This window comes from Pipistrellus hanaki, assembly GCF_964339955.1.
Source record: "Pipistrellus hanaki genome assembly, chromosome: 13".
Lineage (NCBI taxonomy): Eukaryota > Metazoa > Chordata > Mammalia > Chiroptera > Vespertilionidae > Pipistrellus > Pipistrellus hanaki.
Genome location: NC_140515.1, coordinates 52,325,666 through 52,345,403, shown reverse-complemented (window position 1 = coordinate 52,345,403; position 19,738 = coordinate 52,325,666). Strand labels below are relative to the sequence as shown.

The window sequence follows — 19,738 nt, the reverse complement described above, 5'->3', positions numbered from 1 at the left end:
CCGCTGAAGCGGGCCCGGAGGTGGAATGGAAATGGAAACCGTCTATGGGGTGACAAGAAGGAAAGTTCCGTGGACTTCCTGTCTCTGCAGCGATGCCGTGAGCAAGAAGGGAGCAGACGGAGTCTGCAGGGCCCCACCAGTGGCCATGGAGGACACTGGTGCCAGCCAATGTCAGTGCTGGGCCCTGGACACCGAGTCCCCTGACACAGCCCACCAAGTCCTTCTCTGTAGACACCCCAGCCCGAGGGCCGATGTAGACGTCCCGAGTGGAGTGGAGGGGACCGGTTCCCCGAACGCCTGGCAGAGTGAGTCCCGAGGCACTGCCAGCCCACCCCGGGCACCCTCCCAGCGCCGCTGGGCTGACGTCCTGGGTCTGACATCACTCAGACACCAAGTCACACACACTCGGTTCAACATCAGACGTCCCGAGCCCGCTGTTCTTTGTTAAACATCAGACACCTTCGGCTAAATGTCAGACACCCTGCCTGCGAAGCCGCTGGTTAAATATCACGAGTCACTTGCCGTTGTCCCGATGGCCCTGGTCACGCACTGTCCCTCCGTCTCTCAGACATTCGGGTCATGTGGCGCCGCCACACGTGTCCTCACTCACACTCTGCTTGGGCAGGTCCCTGCCCCCAGAGAGCGCTCCTTCCTGCTCTGCCCATGGAGGCCACGGAGGTCCCAGCTGGAGGCAGGAGCCCGCGCCCACTCGGCTCTGCTGAGCATCCCTGGACTCAAGCAAACCCCAACGGCTGCTCCCCTCCGGAGGTCTCTCCTACTGTGGAGTCCCAGGGCATCCTTGGGGGACAGTGAGGGTCTGGGTGAGACTGGGGTGGACTCATGGGGGGTTGGGGGAGTCCCGCTCAGATCCCTGGTCCTGCTTTTTTCTCTTCTTGTGTTGGCCACTGCCCGTGAGCAGTGGAAGAGCTGAATGATCAGACAACCCCCTTCTCACCTTCCAAAGCATCATCTTGAGAACTCTGCTTCTCTGGTTGACTCCTGATGGTTGTGGGGAGAAAGTGGGCAGCCCTCAGACACCCAGCCACACTTCCGGGGTGGTCTCAGCGGGGGCCTCAGGGTCCCCTGGTTTGGAGCAGCCAGGCAGGCACGCACGGATAATCCAGAAGATGCAGAGCAAACCCAGGCTCAGAAGCCCACCTGCGCCTCTGTCGCCTGGCCGGGGCCTCCTGGGAGACTGTCCCTCTCCACCCCACTGTGTCTCCATCCTCAGACCCTGCCACGTGTTGCGTCACGGTCCCCAGAATAAAGGAGGGGAAGGGATAGGGATAGAGAGTTAGAAACATCGATGAGAGAGAAACATCCATCAGCTGCCTCCTGCCCACCTCCCACTGGGGATGTGCCTGCAACCAAGGTACATGCCCTGGACCAGAATTGAACCTGGGACCTTTCAGTGTCACGGAGGATGTGGCCGAGTGGTTGCCTCCTGGCACCGGACCATCACCCACGAAAGCCGCCGGGGGCTTGCTGTGTGGAATCCCTCAGGTGCCCTCGCGGAGGTCCCCGGGGGCAGGAGGGTTCAGATCAGGAAGAGAATTTAGGGGAGGCCCCTGCCCATCCACACTCCTCCCTGTGGGGGCGGGCTGGTAGTGGGGGTTGGGGGGCAGGCTGAGGTGCTGCTCTGTCAATCCCAATAACTGTGGTTTGATTCTGCAGGTATGTATCAGAAAATATAAAAGTAGGCAATTTGTCGGCTCTTCGAACTTTCAGAGTCCTGAGAGCTCTAAAAACTATTTCGGTTATCCCAGGTAAGACGCCAGGCGTGCCTCGCCCATCTCAGCGACCAAGTGACTCTCTCTCTGTCTCCCCCCTCCCCCGCCCCACCATGTGTCTCCTCCTGGCGTGTCGTCACTGTGTCGTGTGTGCGTTTCCCTTGTTGCAGATACACCACTGAATTTGTGGACCTGGGCAATGTCTCAGCTTTACGCACCTTCCGAGTCCTCCGGGCCCTGAAAACTATATCAGTCATTTCAGGTGAAAACCAGGTTAAACGCCAAGGCTGGAGGGGCTTTCCAGCTACCGGAGAGTCGAGGGGGGACCCTCGGGAAGGCCCCTCGCATGTGTCTGTCAGCAGAATACCTTCCCCCAGAGCTCGGGCGTGGGAGCGGACGGCCGTGGGCACGGCTTCACCCAACCCCAGCCAAACCCACTCGCACAGACACGGGGGGACATGGCGACCCCATGGCAGGGCCTGGGTTGAACCCGGACTCTCCACCAGAGGGGAATTCCTTTCCCAAACGGACAGCTGTGTGCGTAGCTGGAAGCTTATGTATGTGAATTGCTTCTTCCTGAAGCATCATCGTCCTCCTCTGGGGAGGGCACTACATCCACCACCCGGAACAAAGAAAGGGAAACTGTGGCCCTGCCCCCAGTCTTTCCCGGCGGGGTGCCCAGCCCCTGCCTGCGCCCCCTACCGGGGTCTGTGCAGAGCCGAGCCCCAGCCCCAGCCCCAGCCCCAGGTTGTGACAGAGCGTACTCTGCGGACAGGCGCATCGGCCTTGGCGTCTAACAGCCCTCGCTGCATGGTGCGGTAGAGGTTTAGCAGACCGCGCATGGTAGCCGCGGGGAGAAATCCTCCTTGGCAGATGCTGGCAATCGCAGCAGGAAGTCTCCCGGGCCAGGCGGCTTCTCTAGAAAGTCCGTCAGCCCCACCCATTCGAGGAAGCTCCCGAAAGGCATACCCTGTTTCCCCGAAAACAAGACAGTGTCTTATATTAATTTTTGCTCCCAAAGATGCGCTAGGTCTTATTTTCAGGGGATGTCTTATTTTTCCATGAAGAAGAATACGGTACACATTGATTGTTAAATGAAAATAAAGGAAATTTATTACCTGTATACGGTACTGTAGTATGGTAGTTGTCAACACAAACCAGACAAACTGTGAATCATACAGTATCAAGAATTTACTCATTTATTCAATGACAATCATGTCATCATCATCTGGAACATCGTCATAACAATCCAATTCCTGAATTTCCTGGTGAATTTCTTGTGACTCCATTTCTTTCAGAATCAGTGGACCAAATCTCTCATGTTTAGCCTAGGGGGGGCCTTATTTTCGGGGGGTGCCTTATATTTCACTCAGAAGAAAACTGTAAGTAGGTCTTATTTTCGGAGGATGTCTTATTTTCGGGGAAACACAGGTAGATGTCAGAGCCCCAAGGGCCCTACCCAGAGGCTTTCCAGGGCTCGTTCCAAATGCAATGCAGCTGCCCTCGGAGCGAAGCTAGAGGCTGGCACGCGGCCCATCTGGAGCGTCAGGGCTGAGGAGAGGATGCCGAGAGCCGCGTGGTGGCACCTGCTCCTGGTGTGAGATGCTGGTGGGTCCTGGCCCCTGGGCCTGCCTCTGGCTGTCCCTGCCCCCACAGAGGCAGGCGCCCTGCTCTGAGCTCCCTGGAGTTCGGACTCCCCCTGGTGGGGCCCGTTATCTTAAGAGGAGCACCCTCCTTATGCAGTGTTCACACCCAGCCTCAGAAGGTTCCTCCTGGCCTCTGAGCCCACCATGGGATATGCACAGGGGCCACTTGTCCAGTCTCCCAGGTGGCCCAGATTCCTGCTAAGAGCCAGTAGCAAGGGGGGCCGCTGCTCCCAGCCACTGCCACGGAGCTGCCCCATTGAGACAGGAGTCCTTTGCCTTGACAAGCACATACATGCTCGGAAGCCTTGGGGTCTGTCTTCGAGGGTCCCGGGGACCACCTCACAGCACCCCGACCCTAGCAGTTACGGACAGCCATGTTCCAGTCTATTTTGTAAGAAAGGCTGACAAAGGAAACTACTTCTCAATCCTGAGGGGAAGCAGCAGCCTATCAACCTGAACCCAGCCCCCTGGGGTCCCTTCAAGGTGCCGGCACCCCAGTGAAGCAGCAGAGAGCAGACCCTGAAAGTGGTCACTAGGAAAATGCTGTGGCCATATCCTGGAAGGCTCCCTGGAGGAGGTGTCCCCTGAGCTGAGTCTTACATATAGCTTTGGCCTGCTCCAGACCTTGGTCTCCTTCCCCACAACATGGGGATGGAATAGGAATGGCCGGTTTCCGAGGGCTCCTCGCCCACCCAGCCCGTTAGAACATCGCTGGCCAGAGAATTTTTCATGTGGCCCCCCGGACTCACCTTCCTGGGTCTTTTCAGAAAGAGTCTTGTTATTGCGTTGGGATTATTCTTGCCAAAAGTAAACCCTGTCATCGATATGAGAAGCATTAAAACGGTTAGTCTGCTCACCCGCCGATGACCAAAGACCACGAGGTGCCTGGCTGGGCCTTGAACTGGATGCTTTAGGGACAGTGGTCGGTCGGCAAACCGCGGCTCGCGAGCCACCTGCGGCTCTTTGGCCCCTTGGGTGTGGCTCGGCATTAGTACCACTTCTTGAAAATAGACTCGCCCAGGCCGAAAACCGGCTTCTGCGCATGGGCCATGAAGTTTCCATCGCACTGTACGTGTGCACCCGTACAGTGGAAGAGCCACACTCAAGGGGCCAAAGAGCCGCAAGTGGCTCGTGAGCCGTGGTTTGCCGACCACTGCTTTATGCCAGAGAGGCTGCGGCCTAGCAGTTGAGACAGCGTCCAATTTGGGTGTGCAAGCTGCTGCTCACCACCCCTCACCGAGCCCCCCACAGCCCCCCATGCTATGGGCGGGGCCTCTGGGCCCAGTGGGCAGAACCAGAGTGTACCCACTGAGGGCTCCTAGAACCTGCGCTAGAGAAGAGGGGTTCTGGACTCCAAGGGGCTCGTGAATACCGCCACCGCACGCCCAGACTTCTGTGAGGTCCCCCCACTGCCCAGGCGGTTGCCAGCATCTGCCAGGACGATTTCCACAGAGAGCGCTGAGTGCCTCTGAGCCCTGGGCAGGCGGCAGCGTCGGTGGCACCGTGGCTGAGCATTCCTCTCCCGTGCCTGCCCATCGCTGCCTCCCTGTCTCCGGGTCATGGGCACGGCAGCCTCAGGCACAGCTGCCACGGGTGCTCCTAACACATTAACCGGCTGGACAATGGATGGATGGAGCTTAATCTGAGATCTGGCCGCTTGTGGGCATGGGGTGGGGTGTGGTGGAGTGGGTTGGGGTGTGGTGGGGGAGGTGGACGGGGGCGTGGGGCAGGGCCCTGCTGCTGACAAAGAAGCTCCCTCACTCCCCCACGCTGTGCTTGAACTTGAACTTCTCGTAGGGCAGTAGCTCAAGTGTCAGGCCGGCTGTGTGTACACATGCTTTTCTGTCACCTCACCGTGTGGCGCTGGTTCCGTGGGGAGCTGGGCTGTGCAACTAACGGGTCCCGGCCTCTCCGCTTTGAGGGGGGGTGGGGGGGGTGCAGGGTTGGGTCCCAGAGGCGCAGGGCAGAGGAGGAAAATGGAATACAGAACAACCTCCATCCCCACCCCCACCCCAGCCCTGAACCTTTCCCAAAGGGGGACAGCGAGCCAGAACAGGCCCCTTAGGACATGGCCCAGCACGGCCCTGCCAGCTCTCCCCCTGCCCCGCCCCCAGCACCTGAACGAGATCCTCCACTGAGAATGGCTGTGTCTCTCCCATCCCAGGACCAAGGCTGAGCCCCTCCATTGTCCTCAACGGGCCTCACCTCCATCGCCTGTCTGTAGGCTATGCTTAATTATAGTGTTGTTGTTGTTTTTTAAATATATTTTATTGATATTTTACAGAGAGGAAGAGAGTTAGAAACATCGATGAGAGAGAATCATCGATTAGCTGCCTCTTGCACACCCCCTACTGGGGATGTGCCCGCAACCAAGGTACATACTCTTGACCGGAATCTAACCCAGGACCTTTCAGTCCACAACCGACGCTCTGAGCCAAACCGGTTTCGGCTGTAGGCTATGTTTAATTTTTTTTTTTAATATGTTTTTTTTATTTTTCACAGAGAGGAAGGGAGAGAGATAGAGAGCTACAAACGTCGATGAGAGAGAAACATCGACCAGCTGCCTCTTGCACACCCCCTACCGGGGATGTGCCTGCAATCAACGTACATGCCCTTGACCAGAATCAAACCTGCGACCCTTCAGTCCGCAGACTGACGCTCTACCGCTGAGCCAAACCGGTTTCGGCTGTAGGCTATGTTTAAAGGGGCAGGCCCAGCATACCTTAGGGACAGAGCCAGAGGGGGGCAGCTTTGAGTCTTTGCTTCCTCAGGCAAAAGGCATTTTCCACGCCCGATTCATGTACCAGGCTAGCGGAGAGCAAGGGGGACTGGGCGCTCTGAAAACACACCCACAGAGGGCTCCTGCCCCAGGGGAATCAGGACAGCATCTCAGCGAAGGAGAGGCCTCCTTCCCTCTGCCCCCACCTCCTGATGGCCCACGTGGCCCAGCACCCCCTCGGGCCTGTTCCTGCCCAGAGGAGCGGGAGGCCCCCTGCCGGGGGTGACCCCATGCTTGCTGTCGCCTCCCCCAAGGCCTGAAGACCATCGTGGGGGCGCTGATCCAGTCCATGAAGAAGCTGGCCGACGTGATGGTCCTCACCGTCTTCTGCCTCAGCGTCTTCGCCCTCATCGGCCTGCAGCTCTTCATGGGCAACCTGAGGCACAAGTGCGTGCGCAACTTCACGGAGCTCAACGGCACCAACGGCTCCGTGGAGGCCGGCGGCCAGGTCTGGGACTCGCTGGACCTCTACCTCAACGACCCAGGTATGGATTGGCCCCAGGGCCCAGGCCAGGCTTTGTGAGGCCTCCAGGGCTGGGCCACTGCCCACTGGACAGGCCGCCCCTGCAGGGCCGTCCTAACCCTGCCTGACCCCCCAGAGGCAGGCGCCCTGCTCCTGTCTGGCTCAGAGAGAGGAAGAAGGGGAGCAGCTCTAGGGCTGCCCTCCGAGTTCTCAGGCTAGGTGGGAGATGATGCTTGAAGGTTGGGAAAGAAGGGGTTCGGGCTCGAAGGAGAGCCAGACGGGAGCAGCAGCTGCGACATGTATGGAGGGACTGACCTTAGAGCGCCGGGAGCCGGGAGGAGCCGGTCCTGCCTGCAGAGAGGGGAGTGCTGGCTGGGAAAGGGTGGGACACGGAGCCAGGGTAGCTTGTGAGGCTTCAGACTGGAGGCCCCACCTGCATGGCACGAGATTTTCAGCTGACCTTGGGATTCCTTTCCAGATGCTAATTCCACACACGTGTGCCCCGGAGCCCCGTGAAGGGGATGGGGCAAGCTGAGTGATTGCACAGTCCTGTGAGTTCACTGCCCCATGGGTGACACTGCCATTCTCCGGGCTGGTGGCCAGCACATCTCTTGCCTCGTGCCATGGGTCTGGACCAAGGGAGACACTGTCCTAGGCCATCATCCACAAGGACCCTGAGGGCCATTGTGCAGTGAGGGCCTCTCTCATACACCGGCAGTCACTTTGGGGAAAGACACATGGACAGAACCTCAGCAGGGAAATTTGCATGTGGCTCAGCTGTGGCCACACAGCACTGGTTCCAAGAGTTCGTGGGCACCAGTCACCCGAAGGACTTCGGAAAACAGACTGTGGGGCCCACCCGGAGCTTCAGTAGATCGGGGGGAGGGGCACCCAGGAAGTTACATTTCTACCCAGTTCTCAGTTGATGCCACTGTTCCCGGGACCACACATGGAGAACTGCTGCCTAAGACCAAGGCCAGGAGGAGGGAGTGGTGAGGTCGGACGGATGGCCACAGAGAGGAGAGAGCCTGGGTCTCCCCTGGTCCCGCCCCAGCCCTGTCTGAAGAGACCACACTCTGGCCATGGTGACTGTGGCAGGCGTCACTGCCCCATCGCTTTATGCACAAGGAAGCAGGTCCAGACCGAGCTGGGCAGCGGCCTGCTGAGGCCACGCCGTGACTCGGCAGCCAAGCTGGAGCTCTGTCCAGGCCCCTGCCTCCTAGGGCAGGACCTCTCTTGGCCTGGTGGCCCCTTGAGTGGCATGAGGCAAAGTGCAGTCCCCTGTGGGGACTTCCTGCATCTCCCCAGAGTGCTAGGGACTCTGGGAACCGGACATCAGAGGAGGAGGAGGAGGAAGAGGAGGAGGAGGAGGAAGGCTTCAGGGAAGTAGCCAGAGTCGCCTCAGGCCCTGCCGGGCAGAGGGGAGGTGGGGAGACTACCACCTGTGTCTACCTCTGCAAAGTCCTGGGTGCAAGGCCGGAGCCCAGGAGGCTGGGCCACCTGGACCCTCACCCCCGGATCTGTCTCTTCCAGAGAATTACATGCTCAAGAACGGCACCAGCGACGTGCTGCTGTGCGGGAACAGCTCTGACGCCGGGTATGTGGCGCCCGCCCCGCGGGGCCAGCTCGCCCAGCCGGGGGCGTCTCCCGGTGCTTTCTCAGCTGCCTGTGCTTCAGGTTTTCCCCGTGACCCCAGGGTCAGCGAGACCTTCCCCTGCCTCCCTCCCTGCCAGCTCCCTGGCAGCTTCCCCAACCCTTTCCCCCAACAGCGGAGATGTCTGCGAGGGGGTCAGGGAAGGGATGGGGGTACAGATCTGCAGGGAGGGCGAACAGAGCCCTGAAGATGGATGGGGCGGGCCTGAATGTGGCCTGAAAGCCCTGCGGGGGGCCCCTGCTAGCTCCACCCTGGCTCTGTTCCCCCCAGAAGCCCGCCCCGCCCCCCAGGGCTGCTCCTTCCAGCTCCCCACCTGCTGGTCTGTGCACCGGGTCCGGAGTGAGTCTGGGCTCCCAGCAGTCTAGACTCCCCTGCACGGCCTGGGCCTGAGTGTGGGACCACAGGCCCCATGTTCTGTGGGCCCCAGGGCCTGGGTGGGTGATGGGCTCTAGGATGTTAGGGGAGGGGACCCGCGGGCTCACCTGGTGGGGGAGGTGTCTTTAGGGCTGTGGTCCCCCGTCTCTGAGTATGCAGTTCCAGAGCCCTTTGTGTCACTAAGAGATTGTCTCGGGGTCTGAGGACATCAGCAAGGCACAGAGGCCCTTGGCTGACCCTCCCACTTGCTGAGCCCCGCCCCCCTTCCCCCCTCTCTCCCATGCACGGCAAGCACACGTCAATCCAGCCCCGTGCTCCGTCTCTGGGAGAGAGGCTGCCCCTCCAGCTCAGTGAACTGTGGGTCTGCCTCATGGTACCCGTTGCACAGCCGTTCAAATGGGCATGTTCTTTTTTTTTTTTTTTTTTTTTAATATATTTTATTGATTTTGTACAGAGAGGAAGGGAGAGAGATAGAGAGTTAGAAACATCGATGAGAGAGTGTCATCGATCAGCTGCCTCTTGCACACCCCCCCACTGGGGATATGCCCGCAACCAAGGTACATGCCCTCGACCGGAATCAAACCCGGGACCCTTCAGTCCCCAAGCCGACGCTCTGTCCACTGAGCCAAACTGGTCTCGGCAAATGGGCATGCTGGCCCAGAAGCATCCCTCAGCCCCGTGGCACCGCCTTTGCTCTGGGCTCCATCCTGTTCAGCTCAGCCAGGCCTCGCTGCTGGCCTGTGTGTTGGCACTGTGCTCACTCCCATGGGGGGGGCAGGCAGAGGAAGAGACATGAGCCAGGCCCTTAGCACTTGCTCTGCGAGGGGATGGGCGGCTCCGACAGCAGCAGGATTGGTGTGTCTTGTGGGCAGAAGGGGCTGGATTTGAGCCTCGCAGGATGCAGATGGGAAGAGAGAAGGGGAAGACAGGGTCCCAGACAGGAGGAGATACAGCTTGGAAAGCCGTGGGGGCAGCACCGGGCAGTGGGGCCTACGCTGGGCTGCCCAGAAAGATGAGCCAGGCCCAGCAAGGGTCTGGGGGGCAGAGGACCCCTCACAGCATGAGACGGAGTCTGCATGTCTGGCTGCAGGACGTGTCCCGAGGGCTACCGGTGCCTGAAGGCAGGGGAGAACCCTGACCACGGCTACACCAACTTCGACTCCTTCGCCTGGGCCTTCCTGGCGCTCTTCCGCCTGATGACGCAGGACTGCTGGGAGCGCCTCTACCAGCAGGTGCGTGCGAGCCCGGGCCCGCAGAGGGACACCCGGAACGGGCTCAGGACCCCCTGCCAGCAGTGGCCCCAGCGACTGAGGAGGGCCAGGGGGACAGGGGACCTTTGCATTTGGGGGCTCATCAAACAAAGACACTCTCTTTCTGCTGATGACCAAGGACCCACCCCTTTATGCAGGACACTCTGCCCTGTGAGTGGGACTCTTCTCCACCCTGTGTGATGGAACAGTCCCCTCTGTAGGCACATTTCCTCTGCTCACGGTAACAGTCTGCCCCGTCTGTGGGTGGGACACCATGCCCCGTGTGTAGGTCCTTCTCTGTAGGACACTTCCCTCTGTAGGTGGGACGCTCTCTAGCCCCTCCCCAGGTGTGGCCATTTGAACTCCTGGCATACCCAGACTAGGCCACTCTAAAATGCCATGACCATGACCATGACCCAGAAGGGGGCCCAGTGAGGATGACCTCTGCCCCCCTGCCCTCCCAGACCCTGAGGTCTGCAGGGAAGATCTACATGATCTTCTTCATGCTCGTCATCTTCCTGGGCTCCTTCTACCTGGTGAACCTGATCCTGGCGGTGGTCGCCATGGCCTACGAGGAGCAAAACCAAGCCACCATCGCTGAGACGGAGGAGAAGGAAAAGCGATTCCAGGAGGCCATGGAGATGCTCAAGAAAGAGCAGGAGGTGGGTAAGCGGTGCAGCCAACGGGCCTCCAGACCAAGCCCTCACCGGACTGTGGGCGCCTGTCAGCACGGTGCCTGCCGGGTGTGCTGGCGCCTGGAGGTGTGGTGCCTGCTGGGTAGAGGTGGTTCCTGTGAGCACAGTGCATGCCGGATAAAAGAGATCCATGTGTCCATGGACATAGTTACCCTGGCCACTGGATGCCTTCTGGTGGGGCAGTGAGAAGGTTCCAAGGTTGGAGGCCTGAGCAAGCCTAGGAAGTAACCACAGAGGCACAGGAGGTTTGGCTTAATGGATAGAGCGGTGGCCTACAGACTGAAGGTCCCAGGTTCGATTTCAGTCAAGGGCATGCACCTCAGGTGCAGTCTTGATCCCCAGCCTAGTGGGGGCACATGCGGGAGGCAACCAACCGATGTATCTCTTGCCCATTGATTGATGTTTCTCTCTCCCCATCCCTTCCACTCTTTCTAAAAAAATCAATGGGAAAATATCCTCTGGTGAGAATTACTAAAAAAAAAAAAAAAAAAAAGCACAGAGCAAGCCTGTTGGAAGCCAGGCTTTCAACTTCTCACTGCCCCACGCCACCCCACCCCCCCAGCACCCATTTTGGCTAGCCAACCCTACAAGATCCTCTCACCTCTAGCTCTTTCTCTGACCTCTAGTTCTTTCACTTCTGCTCATTGACACCCCATCCCTCTGTCCCCCACACTCACCCCTTCCAAAAGCTGCCACGTCAGCCACGACTCTCCTCCTCCCTGGACTTGGTCCTTTCACAGAACGTTCTGGGGCTGTCTGAGCTCATCTCTGCATGCCGCCCTGACTTGGGATTGAGAGTGCAAGTCCACTTACTGGTGGGAAAACCCGGTGGGTCTCGGCCCGCGGCTGCATGAGGCCCCCGTGACCGAGACGTCCCTTCCCCTGCCCTTTCCCAGGCCCTCACCCTCAGGGCCGTGGACAGCGTGTCCCGCAGCTCCGTGGAGATGTCCCCTCTGGCCCCAGGCTCCACCCGTGAGAAAAGGAGCAAGAGGAGAAAACGGACGTCTTCGGGGACCGAGGAGTGTGGGGATGACAGGCTCCCCAAGTCAGACTCGGAGGACGGCCCCAGAGCCATGGTAACCCCCCTTCCCCCTTCCCCTACCCCCTGCCGTGGCTCTGCCCCTGTGAGGGTAGATCTGGTATCATGTTAAGCCCCTGGTTCAGTCACAGACGGCTGCCCCCCTCACCCCCCATCCTGCACCCCTCCCCGCCCTTCCTGTTTCACACAGCCATGTTTAGAGTTGAGGAGCCCTGGGCAGCGGGACGGGGGAGGTCTGGGTGTAGGATACCCCAGCTTTCGGCCAGGTCCCCAGCATGGGGCTGGGACTGGGAGACACCCACAGTGTCCATCGGTAGGACGCCAAGGACATGCCCATGTGTGTGAGGGGTGTGGCCAGGCTGGTCTGCAGGCAGGTGCCTTCCTGCCTCCTCTCCCCCTGCCCAGCCTCAGCGCCCCCTTCAGGCCCAGGTGAGCATCAGTCTCACAGGCGCCAGGTGAGCAAAGGTCCCGGAAGGTACCAGGTTGCTCTAGCCCTACCCCCTCCCCTGAACCCCCCTCCCCTCCCCTGGGCTCAGCTCACCCAGGCCGTGTGGCCAGCTAAAGCCCTCGGTACTCCGAGAAGCTGAACTGGACCGACGCCACAGGAGATGGGCTGGGGGCCCGGGAAGGGCTGTGGTGGTGACGTGCGCTCTGCCTGGTCCCTCAGAACCACCTCGGCCTCGCCCAGGGCCTCCACAGGACCTCCGTGAAGTCACGCTCCCGCCGAGGGAGCATTTTCACCTTCCGCCGGCGAGATATGGGGTCGGAGACGGACTTCGCCGACGACGAGAACAGCACGGCGGGCGACAGCGAGAGCCACCGCACGTCGCTGCTGGTGCCCTGGTCCCTACGCCGGCCCAGCGCCCAGGCCCAGCCCGGCCCCGGGACCTCCGCGCCCGGCCGCGCCCTCAATGGCAAAAGGAACAGCACCATAGACTGCAATGGGGTGGTCTCCCTGCTGGGGGCAGGCGACCCTGAGGCCGCCTCCCCGGGGAGCTACCTCCTCCGCCCCGCGATGCTGGAGCGCCCCCCAGACACGGTGAGCCCCCCAGCTCATCCCCAACGTCTGGTCGAAATAGACTCACCCAGGAATCACCGAGCGCCTCGCGGGTGCTGGGTTCTGGGGGTGCGTTGTGCTGATAAACAGGGGTGGCAGTTAAGTATTTAATCATTGGTAAGGCCCGGGCACTGAGATGCCGTGGTGGCACAGAGCCAGTGTCCTGAAGGCCTGTGTGTGCCAGGGGTTAGCCCTGTAGACCTGCTGGGTCCTTGGCCATCCAGAGGCTCCTGGGAGAAGGGACGGAATGGCAAGGGAACACTTCCCAGGTTTTGGCCAACAGTTACTCACCAAGTCTGAAAGGTTTCGGTGCATTAAAGCTTACCTCCCAGTAAGTCGTGTGGGGGATGGAAGCAGAGAAGAGGGAGAAGGAACCCCACTCACTAGGAGGCATTTGGACACACGGAAGCAAAGGTGGGAGCCAGGCCGCTCTCTGAAACTCCCAGGGGGGGCCTAGAGGCGTGGGTGGCACCCCAGGGTCTGGAGATGAACTGGTGTATAACCCGGCGTAGCTGCGTGGCCATGGGAGAGCTGCTGTATGTCTCTCGTCTAAAATGGATTAAAAATGCCCATCTCAGGATTGTTGCAAGAATGAAAGGGCTAATGTGGGTAAAGCAATTAGGCTGAGCATACTGATGTGGTGATAGCATCCTAACAGCGTACTGTCATTACCTCATCGGGGAAGCGAGTTCCAGGCCTAGAAGGCAGCCGTGCAAAGGCCCTGAGGCAGACGCTAGCCTCGTGAGTGGAGGCCGTGCATGAGGTCAGAGTGGCTGGAACCCAGGGAGCAAAGGGGAGAGGAGTTGGAGATATTGTCAAAAGGTAACGAGGAGGGGCAGGCTAGGTCATGAGAGGCCAGTCAGGGTTTTCATCTCTCCGTCAGCCAATCCCATGACAGAATGATGGCTGCCTGACAGACTGATGGCTGTCTGATTGGTCCTTGCTGACCCCTGACCCCCAACACAGTGCCCAGAACAGCCCACCCAGGCAAAGGGCAAACACGTGGCGCAGACCCCAGTGCCCGCAGGGAGGTGGAAGAGGGCAGGCTGTCTGAGGAAGCTGGAACAGGACAGGGAAATGGTCCGGAGGAGGGAGGTGAGGCTGAAGGAGAACAGCTCACGGCCAAATGGCCTGTTTTGCCCAGACGCTTGCTCTAGCTGCGAGACTCTGTGCAGATTCGCACGGCTCTCCGCACCCCCTTCCCTCTCTGTAAGGGGACAATAAAGGGAGTGTCCACGTCGGCAGGTTGTGGCAAGGACTGAGTTAAAACCTGCTCGGCCAGTACTTGCCTCATGTTCCAGTATTATTACAATTATTATTATTATTATCTGTGATTGTAATTACTAAGCAGGAAGGAATCAAGCCTCCTGGGGCACAATGCAGAGCATCCGGGGCCCTCACACTCCTCTGGGGAAGCCAAGGAGAGGGTCCTGGGGGTGGGGGGGAGCAGACCGCAGCTTCCGGGTGAGTCCAGGGAGGCCCCCCCGGCCATCCCCTGTGGGGTGGGGTATCTGACCTCCCAGGAGCACCACATCCCAGTGGCTGCAGACCCCCCCTTCGTGCCCAGCCCTGGAGCCTCAGCCCCCCTGGAATCAGGTCAGCAGCCTGGAAGCTAATAGAATCTCCTAATCTCGTTAGGGAGAGAATCAAGCTCGTAGGGCACATGTCGGGAGGAATCCGAGTTCAAACACTTCATTACCGGGAATTCTGACCTCACCATTCTCACTTCAGCAGGGCCCATTTGTAACCTTAAAGGGATTATTAGCTTGGCCGAGGGGGTCATTTGCAAAGTTAAGGGAATTAGCGGGCCGAGATGGAGACTCTGAAAAGTTAAAGAGATTAGCAGGCTGCAGGCCCCGGGAGTGCCTTCCTGGCTTCTGCTGGCCCCCAGTGAGACGCGCCTACCCGTTTCTCATCTGGAAACAGAGCGCGGTGCGGGCACAGAGTGGGTGCCGGATCAGCTTGGGAGGGCTCAGGGAGGAAGGGCCACCCCAACAGACAGCTCGTGTTTCCTGTATCCAGGTTGTTCCCTGTCTGCCTGGGAGTGCCCGTCCCAGAGGGTCCGCTGGGGCCGGGTGAGGCACAGGGAGCAGCCACTTCTTAGATGTCACCCTCCTCCCCGCCCCCCACCTTCCAGCAAGTGAGGGGCAGGGCTAGAGCTCTGACTCCAGCCTCCCCATTCCCTAGGGCCCACCCATCCATCAGTAGTGACCCAGGGCTAGTTGGCTGCCTTGAGCGCCATGCAGTGTTTGAGACGCCGGGGTTACAGCAGTGAGCAGAACGGACAGGAGCCCTGCCCGGGTGGAGGTTGCCTTGTAGTCAGGAAGACGGACAGTTCCCTGGCCAGCATTTCCAGGTGGCAATAAGGGGCTTGTGATAGAAAGTTGCCAGGAGGAGGGGTGGGGAGGGGAGCTGTTAGTTAGAATAACTGGGGAAGGCCTTCCAGCAGAGGTGACATTGAAATGGACAGGCAAATGGTTTAGGGAGCCAGCCACCACGGCATGGGAGAGGAGTGGTTTAGGCAGAAGGAACAGCAGTTCGAAAGGCTCTGAAGAGAAATAGGCATGACATGAAAGAGCCGGGCAAGAGCCGGGGTGGTGGAACCTGGGAGAAGGGATCTGGAATGAGTTTGAGGAGTTGGGATGTGGACTATGCAGAGCCTCGTAGGTCATAGGAAAGTTTGACTTTATCCCGAATAAGTGGGCGGAGGGGAGCTGTTGATAAGAGGAATATTGTGATCTGGTTTTTAAGGGACTCCCTTTCTGCTGTGCAGTGGATATAGGGAAGAGAAGAAGAGGCCAGTGAGGAGGCTATGGGGGTGGCTTTAGGAAAGAGGTGATGATAACTCGCACTAGAATGGTGTATCAGTCAGCTGTTGCCACAGTAATGGTGCGTAACAAACTACCCCTAAAGTCCATGGATGGCAACCAGTTTTTATTCTCACGCTCGGTCCTCTGCAGGTTGAGAGTGGTTCGGCCGGTCTAGGTTGGGCTTGGCTGGGCTGCTCTGCCTGGGACTTCACGTTGGCTTGGCTCCACCCCGGGTCAGACTTAGGGCTGCTCCTGTCTGTGCTGAGGCCCAGGCTGAAGGAGTGGCAGTGACGGAGGGAAGCTCTTTTCTTGGAGGATGACTGCAGCACAGGGGCAAGGCCAGTGGCACCGCCTGTTTAAGGCTGCTGCTCGCATCGTGTCCACTGACATTGCGTTGGCCAAAGCAAGTGTGTCACCAAGAGGACAGGGAAGTTTGCTGATCCACCCTGGGACGGGGAAAGAGTACCTACTTGCTAAACGATAACTCTTACCAACAGCAGAGGAGGAGGAGAGAGGTTGGGAGAATTTAAGACACACGGGTGAGCTCAGCTGGCCAGGAGTACCTAGGTTCTGTTATTACACCAGCCACCTCAGCCCTGGCAGGTGCCTCTGCTCGAATACTTCCAATCACTGGGAGCTCACTACCTCCCTGGGCAGCCTTTCAGGGCTGTCCCCCCAGTTGGCAGAGGTTGACCTGAACTTGAGCCCAGATGGATTTAGCTCCCACCCCAGGCCCTGGCTCTGCCACCCTGGGTAGCCGAGGCCCATCCTCCCTGTGACCCATAGAGGTGATAGAACCTTGCTCTTGCACGCTGAACAGCCAGGCGCCTTCCACAACCCCCAGCACCGGCTCACAGACTCGGCGATGCAGGGCTGCATTGATGGGAAACCTTCATGGGCCGCCCGTGGTTCTGGGGGATTGGGGGAGGGGAGGGGGTGCTGAGAAAGCCTAGAGAAGGCTGCTGCATCCGCCTTCCTCAGGACACACCTCCATCTGCAGGCCTGGTTCCTTCACCTGCAGCAGTGGTCGGCAAACTCATTCGTCCACAGAGCCAAACATCAACTGTACAGACCATTGACATTTCTTTGGAGAGCCACATCTTTTAAACTTCTAATGCCACTTCTGCAAAATAGACTCACCCAGGCCATGGTATTTTGTGGAAGAGCCACACTCCAGGGACCAAAGAGCCGCATGTGGCTCGCGAGCCGTGGTTTGCCGACCGCTGACCTGCAGCCATGATGGGAGCGCGTTGCAAACAGGCCCAAGTGTGCAGAAGCACAGGGAGCAAAAGGCAACTTCTCTTTGTCCTCCGCCCCCTCCCCCAGTCCCAGTCCCCAGAGAGGCCCCCTCTACCAGCTCAGTGTGTATCTGCCCGGTCTCGTTCTTGGTTTTCCACCAAAGGCTTTGTCCTGGAGGTGCTCCCCGGGGAACACGCATGGAACGGGCTCACTCAGCGTGGTCCGCATCAGTGTCCAGAATCAGTCAGCTGGTCCCCACCGGTGATTTTCAGATTCTCCCTATTGATTCGTTGCTTCATTCCTACGGTACCAGGAACAATGCTGCAGTGGGCATCGCTGCCTGTATATTTTTGGCGCGTGTGTATAATTATTTATGAAGCTGGGTTACCAGATGAGTAACTGCAGGGCCGGTGGACAATTTTCTTGGCAGACAGAGCCAAACGGACTCCACAGAAGTCCCCACCAGCCACGCGGGAGCATCGTGCTTTATGCTTCCGTGACTGTCGCCGGGGCCCGTGGCAGATGTTTTTCTCAGCTTCGTTACGTTCTGGACTCTAGGGAGCTTGTGGCCAATTAAGACTCCCGGATCATCTTTGCATGGGCTAGCATGGACGACAGCATCTGGTTCATAGAACTGGGTGATGTGGTTCCGGTCCACACTCAAGAACCACCACGGCCTGGAGATGGTGAAGAATAGAGAGCGAAGGGGATGATCATTGTTGAGAGGGTGGGGGGGGGAGGGGTTGTTAACGGGGAGGGAGGTGGGAGCAGAGAAGCCCAGCACCCGCTATCCCATCAAGACCCCCAGCCTGTCTCCCTGTGACATCCCCAACCTGAGTCTGGGCCAGCAGCTGCTCCAGGTCCAGCGGACACCGGTCCCCAGGCTGACACATACCTCCCGGTTATACGCAGACCACTCCGTCAGAGGAGCCAGGCAGGCCCCAGCTGCTGACCCCCTCGACTCCGTGTGTGGACGGCTTCGAGGCGCCAGGAGAGCGGCAGCGGGCCCTCAGCGCCGTCAGCGTCCTCACCAGCGCCCTGGAAGGTCAGCACCCCTCGGCCCCGATGTCATCCAAACACTCCCACTTCCTGGTCTGGGCACCCTCAGCATTGCCCGGACCCGAGCCAGGCATCCCCCAGCTGCTAGCCCGCCGGGGACATGCCCCCCGCCCGCTGTTCCAGACTTCTCCGTCTGGTCCCCTGTCCCAGGCATTCCATTCGTTTCCGCTTGTTCTTTCCTGGGCATTGTCAGGAGCCATGTCTGTTTCTTTCAAACTTTCCCACAAGTGTCCTGGCCTGTCCCAGGTGCCTGTCAGTCTCATCTGGTCCTCCCCTGAGCATCTCCCTGTCTGCCGGGGGCCATCCTGTCCCAAGCATGCCTGCTCTGGCCTCATCCGAGCCAGTCCCACCCTCGGCAACCCACATCTGAGGCCTGGCATCCCCATCTAGTTCCCTCCTGCCCCATATGTGTTCACAGTTTCTCCGGCCTGTCCCAGGCACCACCGCGCTCCCTGTCCTAACACGTCCACATCTGTGTTCCTCTCTATTCACTCCTGAGTGTCCTTACTATCTGAACTCGCCTGTCTCAGATGCTGCCTCCTTTTCAGTCTATCCTGATCTGTCCCCGTTTTCCCCACATCCATCCCCGCCCCCTGTCATCGTGGCCCTCTTCTCCCATATTTTTAGAGTAAGGAGTCAAGACACAGTTCCCTTCCCTTCGTCTTCCCTGCCCCGTTCGCGGTCCCCCTTCTATGCGGCAGCCCTGTCCTCTCCCCGGCTAAGTCACACATCTTCCCGGAGCACCCTGAGTGATGTATGAATCGGTCAACAAGAGCAAACCAGCTCCCCGGTGTCCCTCCCCCAGAGCTGGAGGAGTCTCACCGCAAGTGCCCGCCATGCTGGAACCACTTCGCCCAGCGCTACCTGATCTGGGATTGCTGCCCACTGTGGATGTCCATCAAGCAGAAAGTGAAGGTCATGGTCATGGACCCCTTTGCCGACCTCACCATCACCATGTGCATTGTGTTGAACACGCTGTTCATGGCCCTGGAGCACTACAACATGACGACGGAGTTCGAGGAGATGCTGCAAGTTGGAAACCTGGTAAGGGCCTCTGGGAGCTGACTCCAAAGGGGGCATCCTGGTGCGAACGGCTCTCGGCCAGCTGTCCCGGCCTTCCTGGCACAGGGCACAGGGATCCGGAGGGCAGAAGGATTTTTTTGATGGTGGGGTCATCGTGGAAGGCATCTTGAAGTAGGGAGTTTCAGGATCAGCATTTAAGGAACTGAGATGTAGTTGGGAGGGAGAGGTTGGGGATAAAGGTGAATGAAGATGCTCAGAGGTGACAAAGCAAAAGGGAGGTGGGGTGAGCCTAAAATGTGTGGGGACGTGAGATTTGGCAGCAGTAGATGGAGGAGGGGAGGGGGTGCAGAAGGAGGCAGTTCTCTGATAGCCATAGTTTCTGAAGGTGGACATTAGTGTTTGTTGGATGGAGAAAAGGATGGGTGGGTGGGTGGGTGGGTGGGTGGATGGATGGATGGATGGATGGATTGTTGGAGGGAGAGAAGGAGGGAGAGAGGGAGAGAGAGATGGGTGAATGGATGGACAGCTGGGTGCAGCGAGTAAATGATGCAGAGCCAGATCTGAATTCTGACTCAGCTCTTGCTAACTATATGTGACCTCAAGCAAATCACTTCGGCTCAGTAATTGCACAAAACATATTTCTTGAATTTAATAAATGTAAAATTAGTATGACAGTATCAGCTTCATGGGAAGCTAATGAGGACTGAATAAGATAATATGTGTAATGTCCTTGACTCAGAGTCTGATAAACAATAAGCACTAAAGGTAAATGATAGCTGTGGTTATTACTGCTGTGGTTATTATTAAAGAGACTGTCCCTGGAAGTCAGGATGTCTGGGTTCTAATTCTGATTTCTTTCCCTTGAGATGAAATCAAGCTCTACCTCTTCACTAGAAAGAGGGGAAACTGAGGCCTGAGA

General features: G+C 58.7%; 1 protein-coding gene across 6 annotated transcripts in view; it reads left to right on the top strand.

Annotated features, from left to right (window-relative positions):
* The window catches only part of SCN5A (sodium voltage-gated channel alpha subunit 5), a 91,605-nt gene that overhangs the window by 33,752 nt on the left and 38,115 nt on the right, over positions 1–19,738 (top strand). For 3 of the 6 annotated variants that reach the window (XM_084902774.1, XM_084902772.1, XM_084902770.1), the window contains exons 6-14: positions 1,901–1,992; positions 6,410–6,640; positions 8,152–8,215; positions 9,738–9,879; positions 10,362–10,559; positions 11,489–11,668; positions 12,299–12,670; positions 17,650–17,782; positions 18,602–18,840. In XM_084902774.1, coding sequence (XP_084758900.1) covers positions 1,901–1,992; positions 6,410–6,640; positions 8,152–8,215; positions 9,738–9,879; positions 10,362–10,559; positions 11,489–11,668; positions 12,299–12,670; positions 17,650–17,782; positions 18,602–18,840 — 1,651 coding nt within the window. Of the gene's footprint in view, positions 1–1,674; positions 1,767–1,900; positions 1,993–6,409; positions 6,641–8,151; positions 8,216–9,737; positions 9,880–10,361; positions 10,560–11,488; positions 11,669–12,298; positions 12,671–17,649; positions 17,783–18,601; positions 18,841–19,738 lie in introns of all 6 variants that reach the window. The other 3 variants (XM_084902775.1, XM_084902771.1, XM_084902773.1) reach the window with 2 other exon arrangements.